General features: G+C 33.9%; 4 protein-coding genes across 5 annotated transcripts in view; 2 read left to right on the top strand and 2 right to left on the bottom strand.

Moving 5' to 3' along the window:
• Positions 1-215: 215 nt before the first annotated feature.
• Positions 216-18,525, bottom strand: part of LOC144838649 (uncharacterized) — a 45,079-nt gene continuing 26,769 nt past the window's right edge. Inside the window, exon 6 of the mRNA XM_078694079.1 lies at positions 216-2,006. Coding sequence (XP_078550205.1) covers positions 1,489-2,006 — 518 coding nt within the window. The 3' untranslated portion in view covers positions 216-1,488. The remainder of the gene's footprint in view (positions 2,007-18,525) is intronic.
• On the bottom strand, positions 6,145-10,264 carry LOC144837049 (uncharacterized). The gene is made up of 6 exons (XM_078692031.1): positions 9,252-10,264; positions 8,927-9,039; positions 8,097-8,233; positions 7,594-7,748; positions 6,218-6,392; positions 6,145-6,173 (listed from the first exon to the last, which is right to left on the bottom strand). Exons 1-6 carry the CDS (start codon positions 10,254-10,256, stop codon positions 6,145-6,147), a joined length of 1,614 nt encoding a protein of 537 aa, XP_078548157.1. The 5' UTR covers positions 10,257-10,264.
• Positions 13,148-18,525, top strand: part of LOC144838650 (uncharacterized) — a 34,808-nt gene continuing 29,430 nt past the window's right edge. Inside the window, exons 1-2 of one of the 2 annotated variants that reach the window (XR_013611683.1) lie at positions 13,148-13,796; positions 13,962-14,013. Coding sequence is in view for 1 of the 2 variants with exons in the window: in XM_078694080.1 (XP_078550206.1) it covers positions 13,208-13,783 (576 nt within the window). In the remaining variant the exon portion in view is untranslated. Of the gene's footprint in view, positions 13,797-13,961; positions 14,098-18,525 lie in introns of those variants that run through there. The other variant, XM_078694080.1, reaches the window with a different exon arrangement.
• On the top strand, positions 15,903-18,421 carry LOC144837048 (uncharacterized). The gene is made up of 4 exons (XM_078692030.1): positions 15,903-17,130; positions 17,419-17,571; positions 17,732-17,887; positions 18,230-18,421. Exons 1-4 carry the CDS (start codon positions 15,903-15,905, stop codon positions 18,352-18,354), a joined length of 1,662 nt encoding a protein of 553 aa, XP_078548156.1. The 3' UTR covers positions 18,355-18,421.

Raw genomic sequence — 18,525 nt, 5'->3', positions numbered from 1 at the left:
TTTTTTTTTAGGGATAATAGGCTATCTCAAAGTAAAAATTACATAGGTTTTAATGTGAACCTTCTCTACAATTTTAATTTTACAATTCAGGTAATACAGTAGTATTGTAATCAAATTATAACTAAATAAATACACACACTCATTAGACCAGGAATTATTGTTAAAAGTTATAAATTAAAGTACCGTATTTATTCAAATAAACGCCCCGTCCCCCTTGTTTTGCGTAAAAATACATGTTTATCTATTTATCGTTATCGTCCTAATGTAATTATTAGGAGTTGTTATACAGTATAATGTCTATTTTTAGCTATAGTTTCTTTGTAGGTGTAGGTCTATGTACTAAACTTTCGAACATAACAACAACAACAACAACAACAACATGGAAAGTGAATATTATTAATGGTAGTACAATTTATTAATTATGAATATTATTTGTAATACATTTTTGTAAGTTTTATTACAGTAGGCAATATGAGTTTTCCACACATGGCCACTCGAACGTTGTCAAATTTACATTAGTCGCCAAATTAGGATTCGGCAAACTTGTCGGGCTGGTCTATAAAGTTATTCAGTAGTTTATATACCAGTATTATTGTTCATAAAACTGTTTAAGATATTTCAGATGATTTTTAATACAATATAAATATGAATATGACATCAGAAAATGATCAAAAGTTACACATACATGCACGTTTTGTTTTGTTTCGCTTATTTTATGAGATTCTTAGATATCCGTAAACTTCATCTATAATATTAGTCAATACATCAATCAAAATTGAGTCAAGTTATTGGGTACAAGTACTCTATTTTACCTTGGCCTATAAATAATGCTCTGACTAATAATAATAATTTCTATGCAAGACAAAAATGTAATTACTGCATTAAAAAGTTGTTTTAAAGGCGATCGATTTTGTTGATTTTTTTAGTATACCAAAATCAAACGATAAATGTAAACAATACTACTAGTCTATAAGACTATTCAGAAAATACAATACAAGTTTACTGAATTGTCGGATAAGGGTTCATATTCGATGGTTGCAATCACAACGATAAAAATACAATACATAAACAACGCTTAAAAACATCAAACAGGTAATACGGGATATATTACCCTTCTGATCCGCTTGACTGAGTAAATGGGCGTAATACAGAATTATATCTCATACATATTGACCAATCGGATTACAGAATTCACGTACACTAAGAGATCAATATGAATACTAAAGTATCACACATAGTTACACACATATAATAATCCTATATATTGAGCAAATAACAATGCTAAACAATTTTCATTGGTAACGCCCTTTTTTCACCTTTACGCTATTTCAATACCTATTGCATTGATTAGTTGCGGTATTTTGTTACAATCGTATTGTAGGCCTTTCTTTTGCAAATAGGATCATGCTAAGTACCGCGCAACCTAATATTAAATTGATTATTATTTTCAAAATATCATTATCGTCATTATATATGCATGAAAGTTTTCTAATAATTGAATATTTTTACGTTATTTGCTCCAAAATTTACGACAGCTAGTTTTCTAGGCCTGTTTGAAATCACAGCGACTCCAACAGGAACAAATAAGCCGTCCTCATCCTTATCTATTCGTTTGACAAAAGTACCATTTTTATCAAATAATTGTAGTTTGTGATAACTGGATACTATTATATTTTCATCCATATCTATGGTTATACCACAAGATCCACTGATTTTACCATCTTCGTTACCAGAGCCTACAAGGATTGTTATGAACTTATCCTCAGCATTGAACATTTGTATTCTTCTATTTCCAAATTCGGTAACTAAAACATGGCCATCCATTGTTACAGCAACATCTTTTGGATTTTTAATTTGACCTGCTTCACTACCTTCTGAACCTATCCTACCCAGTAGACTACCATCATCAATATTGAATTTAAACACACAGTGTTCATCCTTGTCTACTACATACAATATTCTTGATTGTGTGTTCAATGCCAGACCCTGTGGACTTTTTAAGACACCTTTACCAAATGAGCGAATTGTCTTAAATTTATTATCACACATTACAACATTCTTATTTGATATTCTATCACTATACACCATGTAATTGTTCCCATCAGTTATTTGATGCATATATCCTACATTTTGAGACACAGGTACCCTCTTAATAAATGTACCTGATTTGCTGAACTTTAAGATCTCTTTACTGTCACTGGATACTAATAGAAGTCCATCTGCATCTGTCATTACATCTACGACGTTAAACGTCTTCCGATTTTCTTTATAATCTGGTATGTTATGAATGGTTTGTACACATCCAAGTGGTTCCACCTTGATAATTACTGGTGACCCCTCAATGTGTTCATCTCCATCTGTGATGTCCATCTTCCAATCTCCTTCCACGTTGCATTCACCATTTATTTTATATTCTCCATTTCCTTGGTATTCTACCTGGGTAGCTGATATGTTTCCAGATGAGTTATGCAGAATTCTTTTCAATTTAAATACATTGCTGTAGTCAAATGTACTACTGGCACCAGCGAATAATCTCACTGCAAATGGTTGTCCTTTTGTCACTGTAATTGACTCATCATCTTTAGAAATCTTGTAAATATCATTCTTGGTTATCACAAGTTTACCGATGCCTTCTTTATTCACGAATTCTACCAGTTCGGAAGAAGGAATAAATTTGTTTTGAATGATTTTTTTTAATGGTTTATCAAAACTGTGTCTAAATACTTTATCCTTAATTGTATGTATAGTTGTGTCATGTTGTCTAAGAGTTTTGGTTATTTCTGGTTTATTCATCATTTTTTTGATTGATGACATCAGCAGGTTTACTTCATTCAGAATTAAGTCAATATCTGTAACTTTGTCTTCAATGGGTTTAATTCTCTCGGTGTGATCCTTGTCAAGAACTCCCATCATTTCCGCAACTTTTTGTTTTACCCTTTCGATGATTTCAGTCTCTTGGAGTTTAATTGATGTCTTGCATGAAGCAGTCGGAAAGCCGCGTTGGTAACGCATCACTGATTTCATTCATTGTGAGGGCGCGCTTCGTGGAAAATGTTGGCATTTTTGCTATTTTAGTACACTTAGAAAATGGTATAATTTTGATATTAAATGAAATCAATAAACGTATTTCAATAGTTGAACTACAAGCGTAAATAATGATAAAAACTGTGATCTAAATTCCACAGATTTTTTGTTTCAAGAAATATCATTATTTTATGTATAAACTTTTTTACTTTAATTTTTTTTTAAATGATGGTAAAAAATCATTAAATTTCATATTTTCTAGATAAGGTTTCAAAGCGAATTTAAAATCCTTTCAAGATAAACTATTAAGCTATCTATTAAAATAAAAATCTAATTTTAAGCTTTCTTGGGATGCAACTCCCACTAATCAAACCAAACCTACTACATTTCTGTTCTGTTTCGATCGAAAAATCGCCATTTTGAAACTTTGTTTACGTTTTACGAAGCTGGTACGAATCGTCCCGGACCGAATCGTGTCTGTGTTCAATACGGTTTTCATGCAGGCGTATTACGTCATAGGCCTAAGATTTCAATTTGCTCCCCGATTATTGTTCTATTTGGTTTCTGAGCTAGGAAAGGCTACCTACTATAATTACTTACTTGATTTCTAGCCTAGCTAGGCCTAAAAATAGTATTTTCTAGGCCTAGCTAGGCTGAGTAATTCTGATATAATACTAATATTAGATAGGTAGGCCTACCCTAGTGAGTGTTAATAATATTAGCTGGGTATTCTATAGTCTAGGCTGGTGGTAGGTCTATCCCAGCTCTGCTCATATACCAAGCAAGAAGAAGCCTGAAGGAGAAACTAGGCCCAGAACAAATAAAAAACTGTTAAAAAAACAATAAATGGAAAAAAAAAAAAAAAAAAAACCCATTTTCAATTTATATATGGGGAATGTTTTATAAAATCGGGCATGTTTGTTTCAGAGACTCAAACGTGTATTTTTATATGGTCATGTTTTTAAAAAAGATAATTATGGGCCCAGCTGAAACCAAGATATAAAAATATAAGTCCACCATTTACTTGAGTATTGTTACAGTGATTGGTTGGTACTCAGTATTTCAGTATCTGGCAGTAAATGTCACACTTGTATATAAATATTACTTTATTAGATACAACTTGCATTTCACACAAGCAACCAATTTTTTTTTTACGTATACAGAATGTGAAAAAGCAGTTTTTAATACAAATATCTTTCAAACAATACTGATATAAATAGTAAATACTACTACTGTATATAAAAACTTGCTTTTATTTAAATAGCACCTTGTTCATCAAACATAACAAACTAGCTAGGCCTATATCATATTAACTTACGTGAGTCTTACGGTTGTAATGATTTTATGATTGTTTTATATGTTTATATTGTATGTATCTGTGTGACTCTGGTTGATAAAGTAAATCAATCAATCAATTGCAACTTAATTTATATCTTATCATTGACTGATCTGAAACGCTTCTAAAACTTGAATGCGTATGAATGTATATGTTATATTATTATTAGCGAATAAAATGAAAAACTATCAGCTGCAGCAATGATATTGAAATCGACAAAACCATTACAGCTTCCACCGTCCAACCTCATATTGAAGAACGAGACAGAAAATCGTCGAGTCTTGATACCAACAAAAAACCTAAAATGAAAATGAATAGCTGAAATGTAATGAATGAAACTATTTAAATAATTGTCACTATGATATGAACAAAACATTGCATCGTTATACAGTATAATTATTCAACAACCTGAAAACATTTTCAGATATAGGCCTACCATGAAAAAGCAGCAAATACAAAATTTCATTATGTCTGTTTATTGTAATAATTATTAATATTATAAATAAATTGTACCCCTCAGTTGTCAATAATTTTACTATAAATAAATATTTAACTATAGAATAGGTAGGCCTATACCTGTATCAGGCTGCGATTTGCTTAATTATCTTTTTAAAACTTCCCAATGCATCTTCAATATAGAGTAGGATTGTAACGATACTTTAATAATACTAAATTGTAACTAAAGTATTTAAATTATTAACAGAACATGTTACTAGGCCTAGGCCGATATAATACGACAACGATCCACCAGGTCGTGCATATACTCACCTACAACAACCACAATCAACACACCATGGACCACACACGACGGAACTAGTGCCGCGAGACGTAAAAATATATGACATGAGGACCTTTTTTAAAATGTTCGCTATAGGAAGCTTAAATAGGGTTTCAAGCCAATTTTAACGTAAAACAGACTATTGATACTTACTCTATCCATATACGTCGGTTTTTTGGTAATTCACTGTATGGGATGCAAATCCCACTAATGGAAAATTTGTAAACAAACACCTGTTAGAAAACTTCAGTTTTGACGGACGCACACGAACTTTGGAAAGAAATTGTCGCTGACAACAAATCCAACAAATTATTCAGAAAATTAGGTGACCTGCGACATCTTAAACATATAAGGAACTGATCTTACCATATATGGTTAATTTTTCGCCTACTAATGTTTATTAAACAGCTATTAAATGACGTATACTTTATGCTAATGTTTTCGCGCGAAACGTTGATGCTTCTGTGCCGAGAGAGGGCTTCTAAAATTTATGACGTCATGCGAAGTCGAAAATTCAGCGATAACGGTCATATTTCCCAACGCGGCTCTCCGACTGGAAGTAAGATTTGATTCTAAGTCTGATTTTTGTTTAGAGAAGGAATCTAATTGTTCTTTTAATTTTTTCTTAACCTCCTCAGCTAGCTTCATGGATTTAGTAACGCTTTCATTAAATTCATCTACGGCATATTTTATCGGAACTACATCATGTTTATTAATGAAGCAACGAAAAACAGACTTGCAATCTTCACAGTTGTAAGTGCAACAAAATTTACAGTAGAGCTCTATGAATTTGTCATGATCAATGCATAGCTTTTGCCCATCCATACCTTCCTCCTTGTTTCTATCAAGTGTGTATAGTGGATGATCTTTCAATGCAGGGATTATTTTGTGATGTTTGATACATTGTCGACACAGATACATTGAACAATCAGAACAGTAGTAATGTGGTTGACTATCACAACTTGAGCATGTTTCTGGTTTTTCAGATTCAATCTTCCCAACAACTTCAAGTAGATAAGTTATCGTCACATTTGACTGAAGACTTTTCAAATCATCAATTTTTAAATCATATGTCCTACAGCATTTTGGACATCGTATCTGACTAGGCCTGTGTGTTTTCATTAAGCCTTGTAGGCAGCGAAGACAGTAAGTGTGAAGACATTTAAGTGCTTTTGGTTCTGTGAATCTTTCTAAACAGATCGGACATTCAAGATCCTTTTTGTCAAAGGATTTGAATGCTTTTCCTGTTGACATCTATAAATTTGAAAAAATAAATAGTTTAATTAGAGGGTGTAGGATTTGACATAAAGGTAACTATTTATTAAGTTAAAGAGTATGAGTAGATATTTAATAAGAATTGTTTAACTAATTATTTGGTTATGAGTTCAATTTATGTCTTGTTACCTCCATGAAATAATCCTATACAGCCATTTGAAATTTGTCAAGATACTGTTTGTACCATGGATTAATGATTCATTAATCCATGTTTGTACCAAGTAGTAGAAATACACTTTATGGTGTGATTTTAATGTTTGCTTTGATCTGATTACATCTATTCTTAAAAATGGTCAGGTCAGGTAGTGAACATTTTGTCAATTTCCAGGCTACAAAATGATTACATACAATACATACTGTTCAATACTTTTCAGTATTATACATTGCAAACATTCATGCATAAACTATAACTAAAGGTATATCAACATTTTGTAATCAAATGTTTCATACTTTTAAAGTTAAGCAAGTAATTATTTTCTATTAATTTCTTTCTCATAATAAGAAAAACCGTATTTATCTTAATACGAAGGAGACCTTTTTCATTGTAAATTTTATGTAATTTATGTACATAATTGGAAAATTATGACAAAAAACAAAGGAAAACTGAATAGATATTTATAGTAAAACTGTATTCAGAATTAAAAATAGCTATCCTACGATACCAAACAGAAATTTATTTGAGAAAATGTTGACCTTTTGACCTTTATTGAACATGAACTTTATTCATTATATAAATAAATTGAAGTTGAACATAAAATATTGCATATAAAAAATATATGTGACTTGTTTTATTGTTAAATAACTATGTAACTATGCATTTTTTGATATGGATGTAATGGGATAAAAATATCAGTATTACATTCCCTTTCCGATACCATGGATGACAAAGAAATTCAAAATGGCGGCTGAAAGGGTGGTCGAAAAAAATGGCACCTAACTTTTTTTAATTCAGCACCTCAAAAATAACAAAGCTAGCCAATAAAATCTATTTTGGCACAAATATTGAGCTGTGGAGCTAGTTTTCCTTACATATGTGACTGTACTATTGTGTGGTAGAACATTTTAAAACACAAATGTTTAATAGTGGTGGTTATTAGTGCAAAATAATGAATGGCATGTGAGGCATAATTAACCAATCAGATGGCGCAAATACAATCAAATACAAAGCTTTGAAACCTACATGTCTTAAATACTTCTGAGGCACAGGTTGTGAGCCGGTTGCTTCTAAGTAAAATTCTGAAAATTCTGATTGTGGTGGCGGCGGTGGTGGTGGTGGTGGTAGTAGTGGTGTCGTCTGCACAGGTTTTTCTGTGGTCTGTGTTGGTTCAGCTTCAGCTTAAAAATTATTTATGAATTGAAGATTATAAATCTTTATGAAAGATTAGAAGATGTCATGATAACAAATATATTCATAAGGGCATGCACTACAGTTTGTTGGACTTTGGACTAATAATGATCATGAGTTTGAATCCAACACCCATCGCATTTCTTGTTTCCTTAGGCCTCTCCACCCAGGTGTACAAATGGGTACCTGGTAAGGTCATGACACAACTTTGTGGTGATTATGGGAGTATGTTTCCATACGTGTTTGATTAAAAAATGACCTGTGTAATAATAATGTACAACGCTACAAGAGAGTTTCCAGTTTATGTATCTAGTTGACAGTATATTGATACTAGTTACCTTTGACCTGCTCTTGAATGACTGGTTCCAGTTCATTAGGTTTCTCTACCTTTGCAGGAGGTTCACTAACATTCTCAGCAGATTCTACAAGTTTTCGCTTCCTTTTTATATTCTCTTGTGCACACAACATGTTATGTCTAAAAAAAACAAATTAAAATCTAAAAATACAATCATGGAAGTGAAGTAATAAAAATTGTCAAAAGATCATAAAATTAAGTAACAATACAAGCAAGGACCTAATGCAACGCAAGCAATTTAAGCATGAAAAGTGACAGTTTGGATAATCCATCGCTTGTGATTGATCAATTTACGTTGCATTTGCCTTGCATCCTACAGTAATGAAACTAAACATTATTATGAACTTTGCAAATATTGAGGTCGAAATTAGAACAAAGTAATTGGCTGAATGTGTACAGTGGTCAGTTGAATAGGGTCTGGGCAGTTGCACTCGAAATGCCATCAAACCACTTTATACATGATTATATTCAGAATAGTGTGTAAAGATTAAATTGTTTAATTCACACAGTGCTGATCACAGTAAACTTGGACAAGATGGGGTTAAACCATGTGGACAGGATAACAATCAAATTACACTCTCATACAACAGGCATTGTCTGTTGAAAATTGCAGGTGCTCATCAAACACATTCAGGTGTGATTTAGGTTTGCTGTTCGTGATGTAGTTTACCAAAATTAAATGTACTGTAAATCACACTCTATAAGTGCATCTTGGGAGTGTGATCGCACCGCCCTGCCTCAAAAGACAACACCTGATACAACAAACTGTACAAGATATTTTGGAGTTATAACAGTTATCTTCAGAAAGCTTACGTGATGGCATAGTCTATTGTGGATACGGGATCTTTCTTTGCCCCTTCTTCCATTTGAAAGTCTTCAGGCTTTGGAGTAAACAGATTTGAGATTTTCGTTGATTCTGATGGCAACTAATGGAATAATAAAAACATGTAATTTTAAATATATTGTTTACACTTTTGTTAAGTCAGTTTATGCTACAGTAATAAAAGTATAGCATTGGTGATAATGATATGCAGTAAAGTGACACAGTAAAAAGAAAATTTGCAAACTAATAAAATAACTGGTAAGGGAAGAAGCAAGTTTTTATATTTACCGGTTTTAATAGTATGTCACCACTAACCTGATATGAACTTCCTTTAACCACTTGCTGACTTATCTGCTGCGACTGAATGATCTGAGGCGAGAGTGAGTTTAACTGTTGCTCTGAGATTACTTGTGGTTGTGAAATCACATTGGGATGTGAGAACACTTGTGGCTGTAAGATTATTTGCGGTTGCGCAGAAGAGGTGTTGACAATTTTGCTAATGCTAGCCATCGATGACGGTACTGCTTGCTGACTAAGAATTTTCTGAGTCATATTTGTTGGCGTTTGTGTGGCTTGAAGTGGGGGCTGTCCTTTCGCGATCAATGCTTTTGATGATTTATTATTGTTTTTAACGGGAGGAACTATTGCTGGGTTTCCCACTACGGTTTTGAAAGGGTGGTTTGATGGTAACTGAGCAGGCTGAATAGCTACATTTTGCTGGTTGAATGTGGTCTGTTGGGATAGTTGCAAAATAATCTGTGAAGTACTCTGAGCTGTCGGTTGCACAACAGGAACATTGAGTTTTCCTGAGGTTTGTTTAACACCAGCTTGCAGAGGTTGGACACTTCTTTTGACAGTATGGATGCCCCCTGTTATGACGTGTTGCATCAGATGCTTCTGTGGGTTGGCTAACGTCACTGTTGAAGTTGGTAATCGGGTTAACTCCTGAGAACCGATCTGCATCGACTGCGTCACTGGAATAGCTTTTATGGACGTATTCCGATTGGCCATATTCTGTGGAACCTGTTGAACAAATCTTGGTGAAGATGTAATTATCTTAGCTCTCGTAGTTGCAGTTTGTGTTATTCTGGGTTGCAATGACTGTGGTTTAGACGTTATTGAAATATTAGGTGGTTGCTTTGGACGTATAACCTGTTGACTCTGGAACTGAAGATGTTGAGGCGGGTTGAACAGTTGCCTCTGAGATATTCCTTGTGGAGTTGAAATCATAACTTGCTTTCCATCTCGTACTACTGCAGATTGGCCAGTGCTTGTCAATGTCACAATGTCTGTTGGCTCAGTCTTCACTGTGGAAATCATCCCTTGGTTTGGCATCATAAGATTCCCTTGATTCTGCATCTTCCCTTGGTTCTGCATCTTTATAATGTTTGTTGGCTCAGTCTTCACTATGTAAATCTTCCCTTGATTCTGCATCTTTTTACTGTTGTTATCTTCTACAAAAATCTCTTAAGACATCTCTGACCATTAACTTCAAGAATCCATCTGATTGTTTTTCTATTTCTAAGATTAAATAAATGAATAAAATCAAAAATAAAAAGATGAAGAAAAAAAAATTATACATCAAGTCAGAGATCAAATTGTATTTACTAGATAACCTAACCTAGATTACTGTTACTGTTTACTCTTTAACCTGGTTAAATGTACTGAAGTAACTTTTGACTATAAATGTTAATAAATTAGCGGTAAAGATATGTTGTCCCCTTGCAAAAATAATTGTTTTAAATGTTTTTGTTGAACATTTTTGTCAATGTTAATGGGTTTTTGGTTGAAATTATTTTGTCATTTTGTAAGTGAAAACATTATTTTTTTACCAAAGTGATTAACTTTATTAAGTCTTTTTTTTTTATTAATCTTCATTTTTTTCATGTTTTTGGAGGACCGTATATCTTTAATAATAAACACAATTAGAAAATCAGTGGTTGATTTACATATTAATTTATTTAACAATCTGTTTCTTTTAGTAATTTCCAATGTATGGTCGATAAATGTATAGATCGATTATTAATTATATACCGAACTATATACAAATAAAAATATAACCTCCTTGGCGGAGGTAATAATTATACAGTACAGGTTATTATCATATAAGGTCGGGGTCTGAATTTGTAATAGGTCTATGTACTACTAATAGTACTAAACATTTGTGTAACATTTTTCATTTATGTCACATTTCGCAAACGTTGGATCTGTTTCATAATAATATATCAGTAGCACAAACTAATTTTATTTATTCTAAATACACGGTATTGATAATTTCTATTAAAAAAATGAATTAAAAATAGGAGGCTCTACCTAAATTATTCAGTAATTCAACTAATTAAATGCAACATATTTTTACTATAGTGCTGTGAATGAACAAAATCAGTCTACTCTACATTAAAAAAAAATGGATTGATCCAAGTTATACTAATATAGAATAGGCCCATTTCCAAAACATAACTCATTGTACTTATTTGATCTTTTCTTAGTGGATTGCACAACAGACAGGATCCAATCAGACAAGGTAAAATCAACTGTGATCGGCTACCGATGCATTTATTTGGTCAAAAAAATTCTTTTAACTGTACACTATAACATTTCAAAATAAAAACGCTGTTATTTATGGAGGGGGTGGGGGTTGAGTGTTTTTGAGTTTATAAAATAAAGTTAGGAGTTCAATTTGTTTATTCGTACTGTTTATTATTTTGCTATGAGTTGCTGACCGGAAAATTTAGGGTGGGTTATTATTTTCAGGTGCCTAATTTAAGATTAGTAATAGTAACCCACTACTCTAATAGTAACCTCCTTCTAATAGTATCCCACCCTAAAAAACAATAAAGGAATAATAACCCAGGGTTACAATTAGAAGATTTACGGTATGTTCACACAATTTGTCCTTTTTTTCGTAGTAGATGTATTCTTTGTTGATATTTTTTTGGACCTTTAATTTTGATGAAGATAGATTGGCTACGGTCATTTCAGTAATTCGACACGCCCTTCTGTGAGTGATGGTAGGCATATGCTATGCAAACTCGTCGACCAAAAAGACTTACTTAAAAGAGTTCCAATAAACGTACTTACGATCAATGCTCTGTGTATACTTTACAATCGAAATTATGCCTCTATGTAGGTTGTTTTTAAATACTGTACTACTGTTGATTGTAAGGCTATTTTTATAATTCGTTAAAACTGCAACGTATGCGGTTTAATGTTTCCTAGTAATTTTATCTGATATGGAAAATCCCAATTGCATGTTGCTGCAGACTGTCTGCCATGCGGAATGTCTACCAGGCGGAGTTTTGTCCGCCAACCGATACCTTGTAATTATTGTAACTACAGTGTAGTTGTGCTGCCCTCGATAACGCGTCTTCCAGGCAGCCAGATAACCAAATAAGACACTAAGGGTAGCGTTATCTACGCAAGGCGTACGGTAATCCGTGGCGTTAAAAGCCAAGGTGTTCAGACACAACGATCAACATTCCAATGCCTTGCGTTTAAAACTCTCTGATCAGGTCAAAACAGATAGAACTATATGTATACATTCATGACAATGTATGAAAGTTTACATCGTAGTTTTTTGTTATTTTTATTTATATAATGTTACCCTTAAATTCAATTCAATTCAATTCAAAAATCTTTAATCATCCCACACGGGGCAATTCAAATAAAAATTATTTTTGTGTCTGAACCAGGCCGCGGATTAGCGTTAGGCCCAGGGAGCTGTTACGCCGCCCCAGCAGGAGATGTTTAGGTTTAATAACGCTAATCCAGTGGAGAAAGAGAAGGGCCTCTCTTTACATAAATTTATTTTAAAATTTACATGGATCGATTATAAATTATATCAACAGATACGTTCTAAATAAACATCAGATGAGCCGTTGATTTTATCGCTCAAAAACGTGCCAATATTTGTTATAAACGGCAAAACAAAATCAGGACAGAAATAAAAGGTTGATTTTAAACAGTACAGTACTCTCTTTATAAGTTTACCTTATTTATAGAGCGTATTCTGACAATCAATCCTCTTGATGAGGAAAGCTGTCTGTATGTGACAGTGGCTGACTCATATGTTCTGTTATTGAATAACATTGCGTTGCCCTTTATTGCTTTGATATAAATAACATTGTTGTAATATCTTTTTATCAAAATCCAGGAGGCAGAGTTTTCCAGGCTAAGTGCAAAAATATCAGGTTATGAACGAGAAACAGAAACCAGCAAGATCACTTGTGTTACCTTTTAGAGAAAGTGTAATTGTTCAATTCAATAATAACATGACAGCGTCTTCTCGCCAGTCCATTGATTTTGGTCAAGACATGACCCATTCACCCCGTAAACGCAGTTCATCAGACTTTTTTCTCTCCAACCTCGGCAGTGATATGCGGTTAAGTGGTGCAAGTTCACTTGCGTTTCCTTTTAGAGAAAGTAGTATGTTCAATTCAACAGCAACACATACCCCACACAAGAAAGACAGAGATTTCTATAAATCACAATCACTGGATTTGAGCAGCCCTACATATCATTCAATTGCTGGAGATCTTGCTCTATCTGGTAGAAAACAAACAGGAATTATAAAGAAAGAATATCCTGATCAAAATCAATATGTTGACACTGAGTATATTTTTAAAAGAGCTAAAGATAACCAAGTTATTGGAGAGAGGAATCTGTCTGCCTATATGCCAGAGGAAACCCTTTTGGGTGCTAACAATGAGATGCCAGGCGACCACTTTAATTTAAGTGAAGATTTGCAAACACAGCAGAAGCGAGAAATTGATGATGGTATTTCTTCACCAATTGTGACCCCACTAAAAGAAAGGCTTGCAAAACAGAGAAATCTAAATCTGCATTAGAACCTCACGATTTGTAAGTCAACATTTAATGTATTAAAATAATCTTATGTGTATGTGACCCGCGATCAATTTGAAGATCACCAGCAGTTTGCTTGCTTTCCATACTTGCTTCCCACTTTAACACATGCCCTCAAGTTTTTAAAAATATTGGATACAGATTTATTTTAATTCTTCACAGCATGATGAATCTTCAGGAGCGTCTTAGATATAATGAAAGCAGAAGAAGACAGGTTGAAATAATAATAAGTAGCCATCCTATGCATGCCAATATTTTCAACAAAGGTGGTTATTAATAATTCTAAACGTCTCTAAAGTACACTATGTGAGTTTAATAATGTATTTATAGTTTATAGTCCGACTGCTCAATAAATATGAACAATTTCTCTTTTTCCGTCCAATTACTTTATTTAGTTTATATAAGAAAAAATAAAATTCTAAATTTTTACTATTTGAAATATTAAACTAGTATAAAGCATTGTCTACACTATCAAACTTTATGTGTCAAAAACGTTTGATGTGCCCATATATGCCCATGAATATGACATCAGAAAATGATCAAAAGTTACACATACATACACGTTTTGTTTATTTCGGCATCGCTTATTTTATGGGATTCTTGGATATCCGTAAACTTCATCTATAATATTAATCAATACAGTACAAATCAAAATTGAGTGAAGTTATTGGGTACAAGTACTTTAGTTTACCTTGGCTTATAATGCTCTGACTAATAATAATAATTTCCATGTAAGATTGTTATGCAAGACAACAATTAAATTACTGCAATAAAAACTAGGCCCAGACTTGTTAACACATTCAGCTTTAATTTAGTAAAACTTGTTGAAGCAGGTGTCAGCTTTTATACTAAGGACCTTCTTGGTGGGGTAATGAATTTAGTAAAGTCAGTAAAAAAGGGCAGTCGAGTTTCGTTTACAAAAGGTGAATGTTGTGAAGAGTGTCTAAAACCGGTTGAGATAACAGTTATGTTTGAGTCTTGTAGCACTTGTATCAGAAATGAGGTCGTGGGTCAGATAACAACATTTGAAACACAGGAAGTTCCTTGTAGTGTACACATTTCGGATGCAAATTGTGTTAACAGTAACGAACAATGCCGAAAAAAACGAAGTCAATTGTTTGGTATAATACAAGAAGAAACACCCGATCTCGCTCTACCAATTGATGGGTTCGATACGGCTATTTTACTTGCATCAGTTGCAGAAGCAGCATTAGATGAAGCTGCAATCGAACTTGATGATGCATTGAACAAACATAAAGTAGTATCAGACAGAGTGTTGGCACTACAGAGAAATCTCAACAATACTCAAGATGCATTTACCAAAATCCGTAACGATGTTGAAGCAGGGCTGATCATAAAGCAACACCAACTCAACGGATCACTCGAAGAAAGTTTAAAGTTAGAAGAACTACAATTTAGCATTGATCTAGTTGAAGATGCTACTACCTTTCCAATAGTCTGTTCCTTAACGCTGTTATCTACTCCAGTACAGATTCAAGTATTAATTGACGCCAACAATTTGAATTATACTATTGGAAATGCTGCACTCTTCATTACGGAAGAACTGTTTGGTGATATATCAAGATCAATTAGAAGACGAAGAGATACGAGACATATTGGACTTCGAAAGTAACGCGGTACTACTACCATACATCCACCTATGCAAACAATATCTTATACGCCAACCAACGACTCACTAGGTCTCAATATTACCACCAGCAGTCTGGAAAGAGATCAAAGAGTCGTTCAGAATGAAGAGAGGTGCGCAGACTATAACAACATACTGGGTTTTATTGAACGTTCATTCCAAACGCTGCTAGAGATTGTCAATATCAGCAAAGCTGCTAATACTGCTGATGCATTAGAAAATGAAGAGAAGTTTCAAAACGACTACTTATACAATCTATCATCAACGTCACCACGTGTTGTAAATAGCAGTGCATTACTGTATTTCAACTTGAATATGGATGATTTAGAAGACGCCGACCAAGATGACGGAGTTGAACAAAATGCTTTAACAAAAGTTATTGATTCTGCGAAGATGAAGGCAAACAACACAAAAACATTACTTGAGGCCGATATTCTGACTAATGGGAAATTGTAATGGACACGTATACTTACAATTCCAGTGGCCTGACGGACTGCCAATCATTCTACGACTGTTTAACGACTGAATTGATTGCTTTAAGGTATTTGTCAGAAGATAGAGAAAGTTATGAAGATGTTGTTGTACTCGATGAATTTGTATCAACCTTTATTAACCGCAATTCGTCAAGTGCTGATGATGCAGAAACAAGCGCGATAACTGTACTAGATCAGGTTGCTTTTCTCAAAGATTCTAATGATGTATGCTTAGAAGCGCCTATTATCACTCAGCATCCAGAACCAAAAATAATAGCAGTCGAAGGAGAGGTTTTCTCTCTGGCATGTCAAGCAACTGAAAATCCTTCACCAACATTTTCTTGGGTGTTCAATGGTCAAATACTTAAGGGAATCAATTCAAACACACTAACTATAAAACAGGCAAACGCATCTCATTCTGGCACTTACACCTGCCTGGCTTCAAATGAAGTGACGTCAGTGTCGTCGTTACATTGTGACGTCACAGTTGAGTTCGCTCCTATTATCAGCGAGCATCCTCAAGATACTGAAATTGAACATGGCAATATCGAAGGCGCATACTTCACTTGTGAAGCCTCAGCTCAGCCACTAGCAGACTATCAATGGTATTTTCAGAAGTCGTTGTCAATAGATATGGAATTCATCCAAGGGCAGAATAGTTCAACTATTGAGATATTAAGCCCAGACTTTACCCAAGATGGATGGTATACGTGCGAAGCATGGAACGAACACGGACGAGTGCTTTCAAATGCTGCTAGACTTCACATTCTCAACATATCGATGCCGGAATACTCAAACAATATAACTATAGATCTTTATCGAGAAGACTCTTCCAAGTCACCAAACGCATCTTTGGAAGATACTATTACAAATGTCATTAGTAATGATGACCCTGAAGTAAAATGTCTAAACTATCAGGAGTCCAATCCACAAGGGAAAACCTTTCTTACAAAGATAACATTCGAAATAAAAAGTACCGCTGCATCATCTATTGATATCGTAACTTCAAGTCGTCAGGATTCAGCGCAACGGGTAAAAGATAAGATTGACGATATCCATGACAAAGGTGTGCAACTTCAGAAGTTGCTGAGTCAAGGTGAACTATTTGAACATCAAGGTGAAGTATTGGAAGTGATAGGCTTCAATTCAGGTTTAAACGGTCCAATCTGTCCTAATCATCAATACGCACACGTCGATGGATACATTTGTGGTAAGTTCACATAATGTTTCTGATCACTCGTCTGTTTTGCGTTTTGCTCTGTCTACACTGTCAAACTAGTTTGACAAAAACAGTGTGATGTGCCCAAATATAGTAGTGATATGCCCACATATGGTAGTGATATGACATCATCATGTCCATATAGGGGCACATCACATTTGTGTTGTCACAAAACGTTTGATAGTGTAGACAGAGCTTTATACTGTATTTCTGATTTGATCTATGTTTTGAAAGGGGAAAACGGCATTTCCTTTGTTGTTTATTTATTGTTTATTTTAGTAAACTGTCCTCCGGGATCGTATCGTGGTAATTATAACTTGCCTGCCGTCTGTCAGCAATGTCCAGTAGGGTTTTACCAGCCCAAAGAAGGACAAACAGAATGTCTGAAATGTGATGGTTATATTAATACTGACGCTGGATCAAGAATTTGCCGTAAGTTTTGCCTACATCAATCAACAATATGGTGAGGTTTACCTCTGATTCCTGTATTGCTTTATCTTTAAGTTTGTTGATAAATCACATTTCATGTCATTTTAAGTATTGTCTTCAATATCGTTAGTTGACAAATATTGTCCGTATAATTATTCTTTAGTAAACTGCCCTCCTGGATCGTATCGTGGAAAGGATGCAGTGTGTGAGCAATGTGCACATGAATTTTACCAGCCTGAGAGAGGACAGACGGAATGTCTGAAGTGTGATGGCTATACCGAAGCTGATATTGGATCAACGATTTGCAGTGACATTCCTCGTAAGTTAAAAAATAAGTCTATAATAAAAAAATAATAATTCCTGATAGACTAGGCTTGTTAAAGAAGTATAGTTCTGACAGTAGTGCACACTCGTTTCAATCGTTGTATACAAATGTCTGTCAAGTTACTCCATAATCTCAATTTAAGAAATGTTGTAAGAAAACACGGTGGTTTGTGATCGATGATGCTATCCCGAATGATAAAATAACAACGAAGTATTTAGGTTGAAACGATATTGTTTGTAAAACATGTCATGATTCTCAATTTTGGTTATACCAAAGTGTATCCAAACAACTTTACAATGCATATGGATATTAATTATTATCTTTATCTATCTGAAGTTTCTTCTAGCACACCACAATCGAAAGGGGGTCCAGAAGAGGTAAACATTGTAGAATTCATAGAATATACTTTAATAATTCTATTTTATCATATTTTGCTGTTTGGTAAACTTTTTGATCGCTAATCAGTAGCACACAGTTTCAACTGAGAATTACAGGGTTATAAATTACGATACAAATTAAAATTCCATTTTTTCAAAAAATTAATTAAATAGTTTTGACTTATGTTAACACCGTTAAACATTATATCTCAACGTTTACCATATTGGAAAACTATTATTTTGTCAGTAGTTTTT

This window comes from Antedon bifida, chromosome 3 (genome assembly GCF_963402885.1).
Source record: "Antedon bifida chromosome 3, ecAntBifi1.1, whole genome shotgun sequence".
Taxonomy (NCBI): Eukaryota; Metazoa; Echinodermata; class Crinoidea; order Comatulida; family Antedonidae; genus Antedon; species Antedon bifida.
Note: the sequence above shows the minus strand (reverse complement) of the source record. Positions and strands in the feature narration are given on the sequence as shown.

Bases quoted from the DNA above. Each gene is read 5' to 3' on its own strand.
- LOC144837049 (XM_078692031.1), bottom strand. From the start codon at position 10,256: ATGATTTCCACAGTGAAGACTGAGCCAACAGACATTGTGACATTGACA. The intron at 9,040-9,251 runs GTTAGTGGTGAC...TTATTCCATTAG, and splicing joins TTAAAGGAAGTTCATATCAG to TTGCCATCAGAATCAACGAA. The intron at 8,234-8,926 runs GTAAGCTTTCTG...TGTTTTTTTTAG, and splicing joins ACAATAGACTATGCCATCAC to ACATAACATGTTGTGTGCAC.
- LOC144837048 (XM_078692030.1), top strand. From the start codon at position 15,903: ATGGACACGTATACTTACAATTCCAGTGGCCTGACGGACTGCCAATCA. The intron at 17,131-17,418 runs GTAAGTTCACAT...TGTTTATTTTAG, and splicing joins CGTCGATGGATACATTTGTG to TAAACTGTCCTCCGGGATCG. The intron at 17,888-18,229 runs GTAAGTTAAAAA...ATCTATCTGAAG, and splicing joins GATTTGCAGTGACATTCCTC to TTTCTTCTAGCACACCACAA.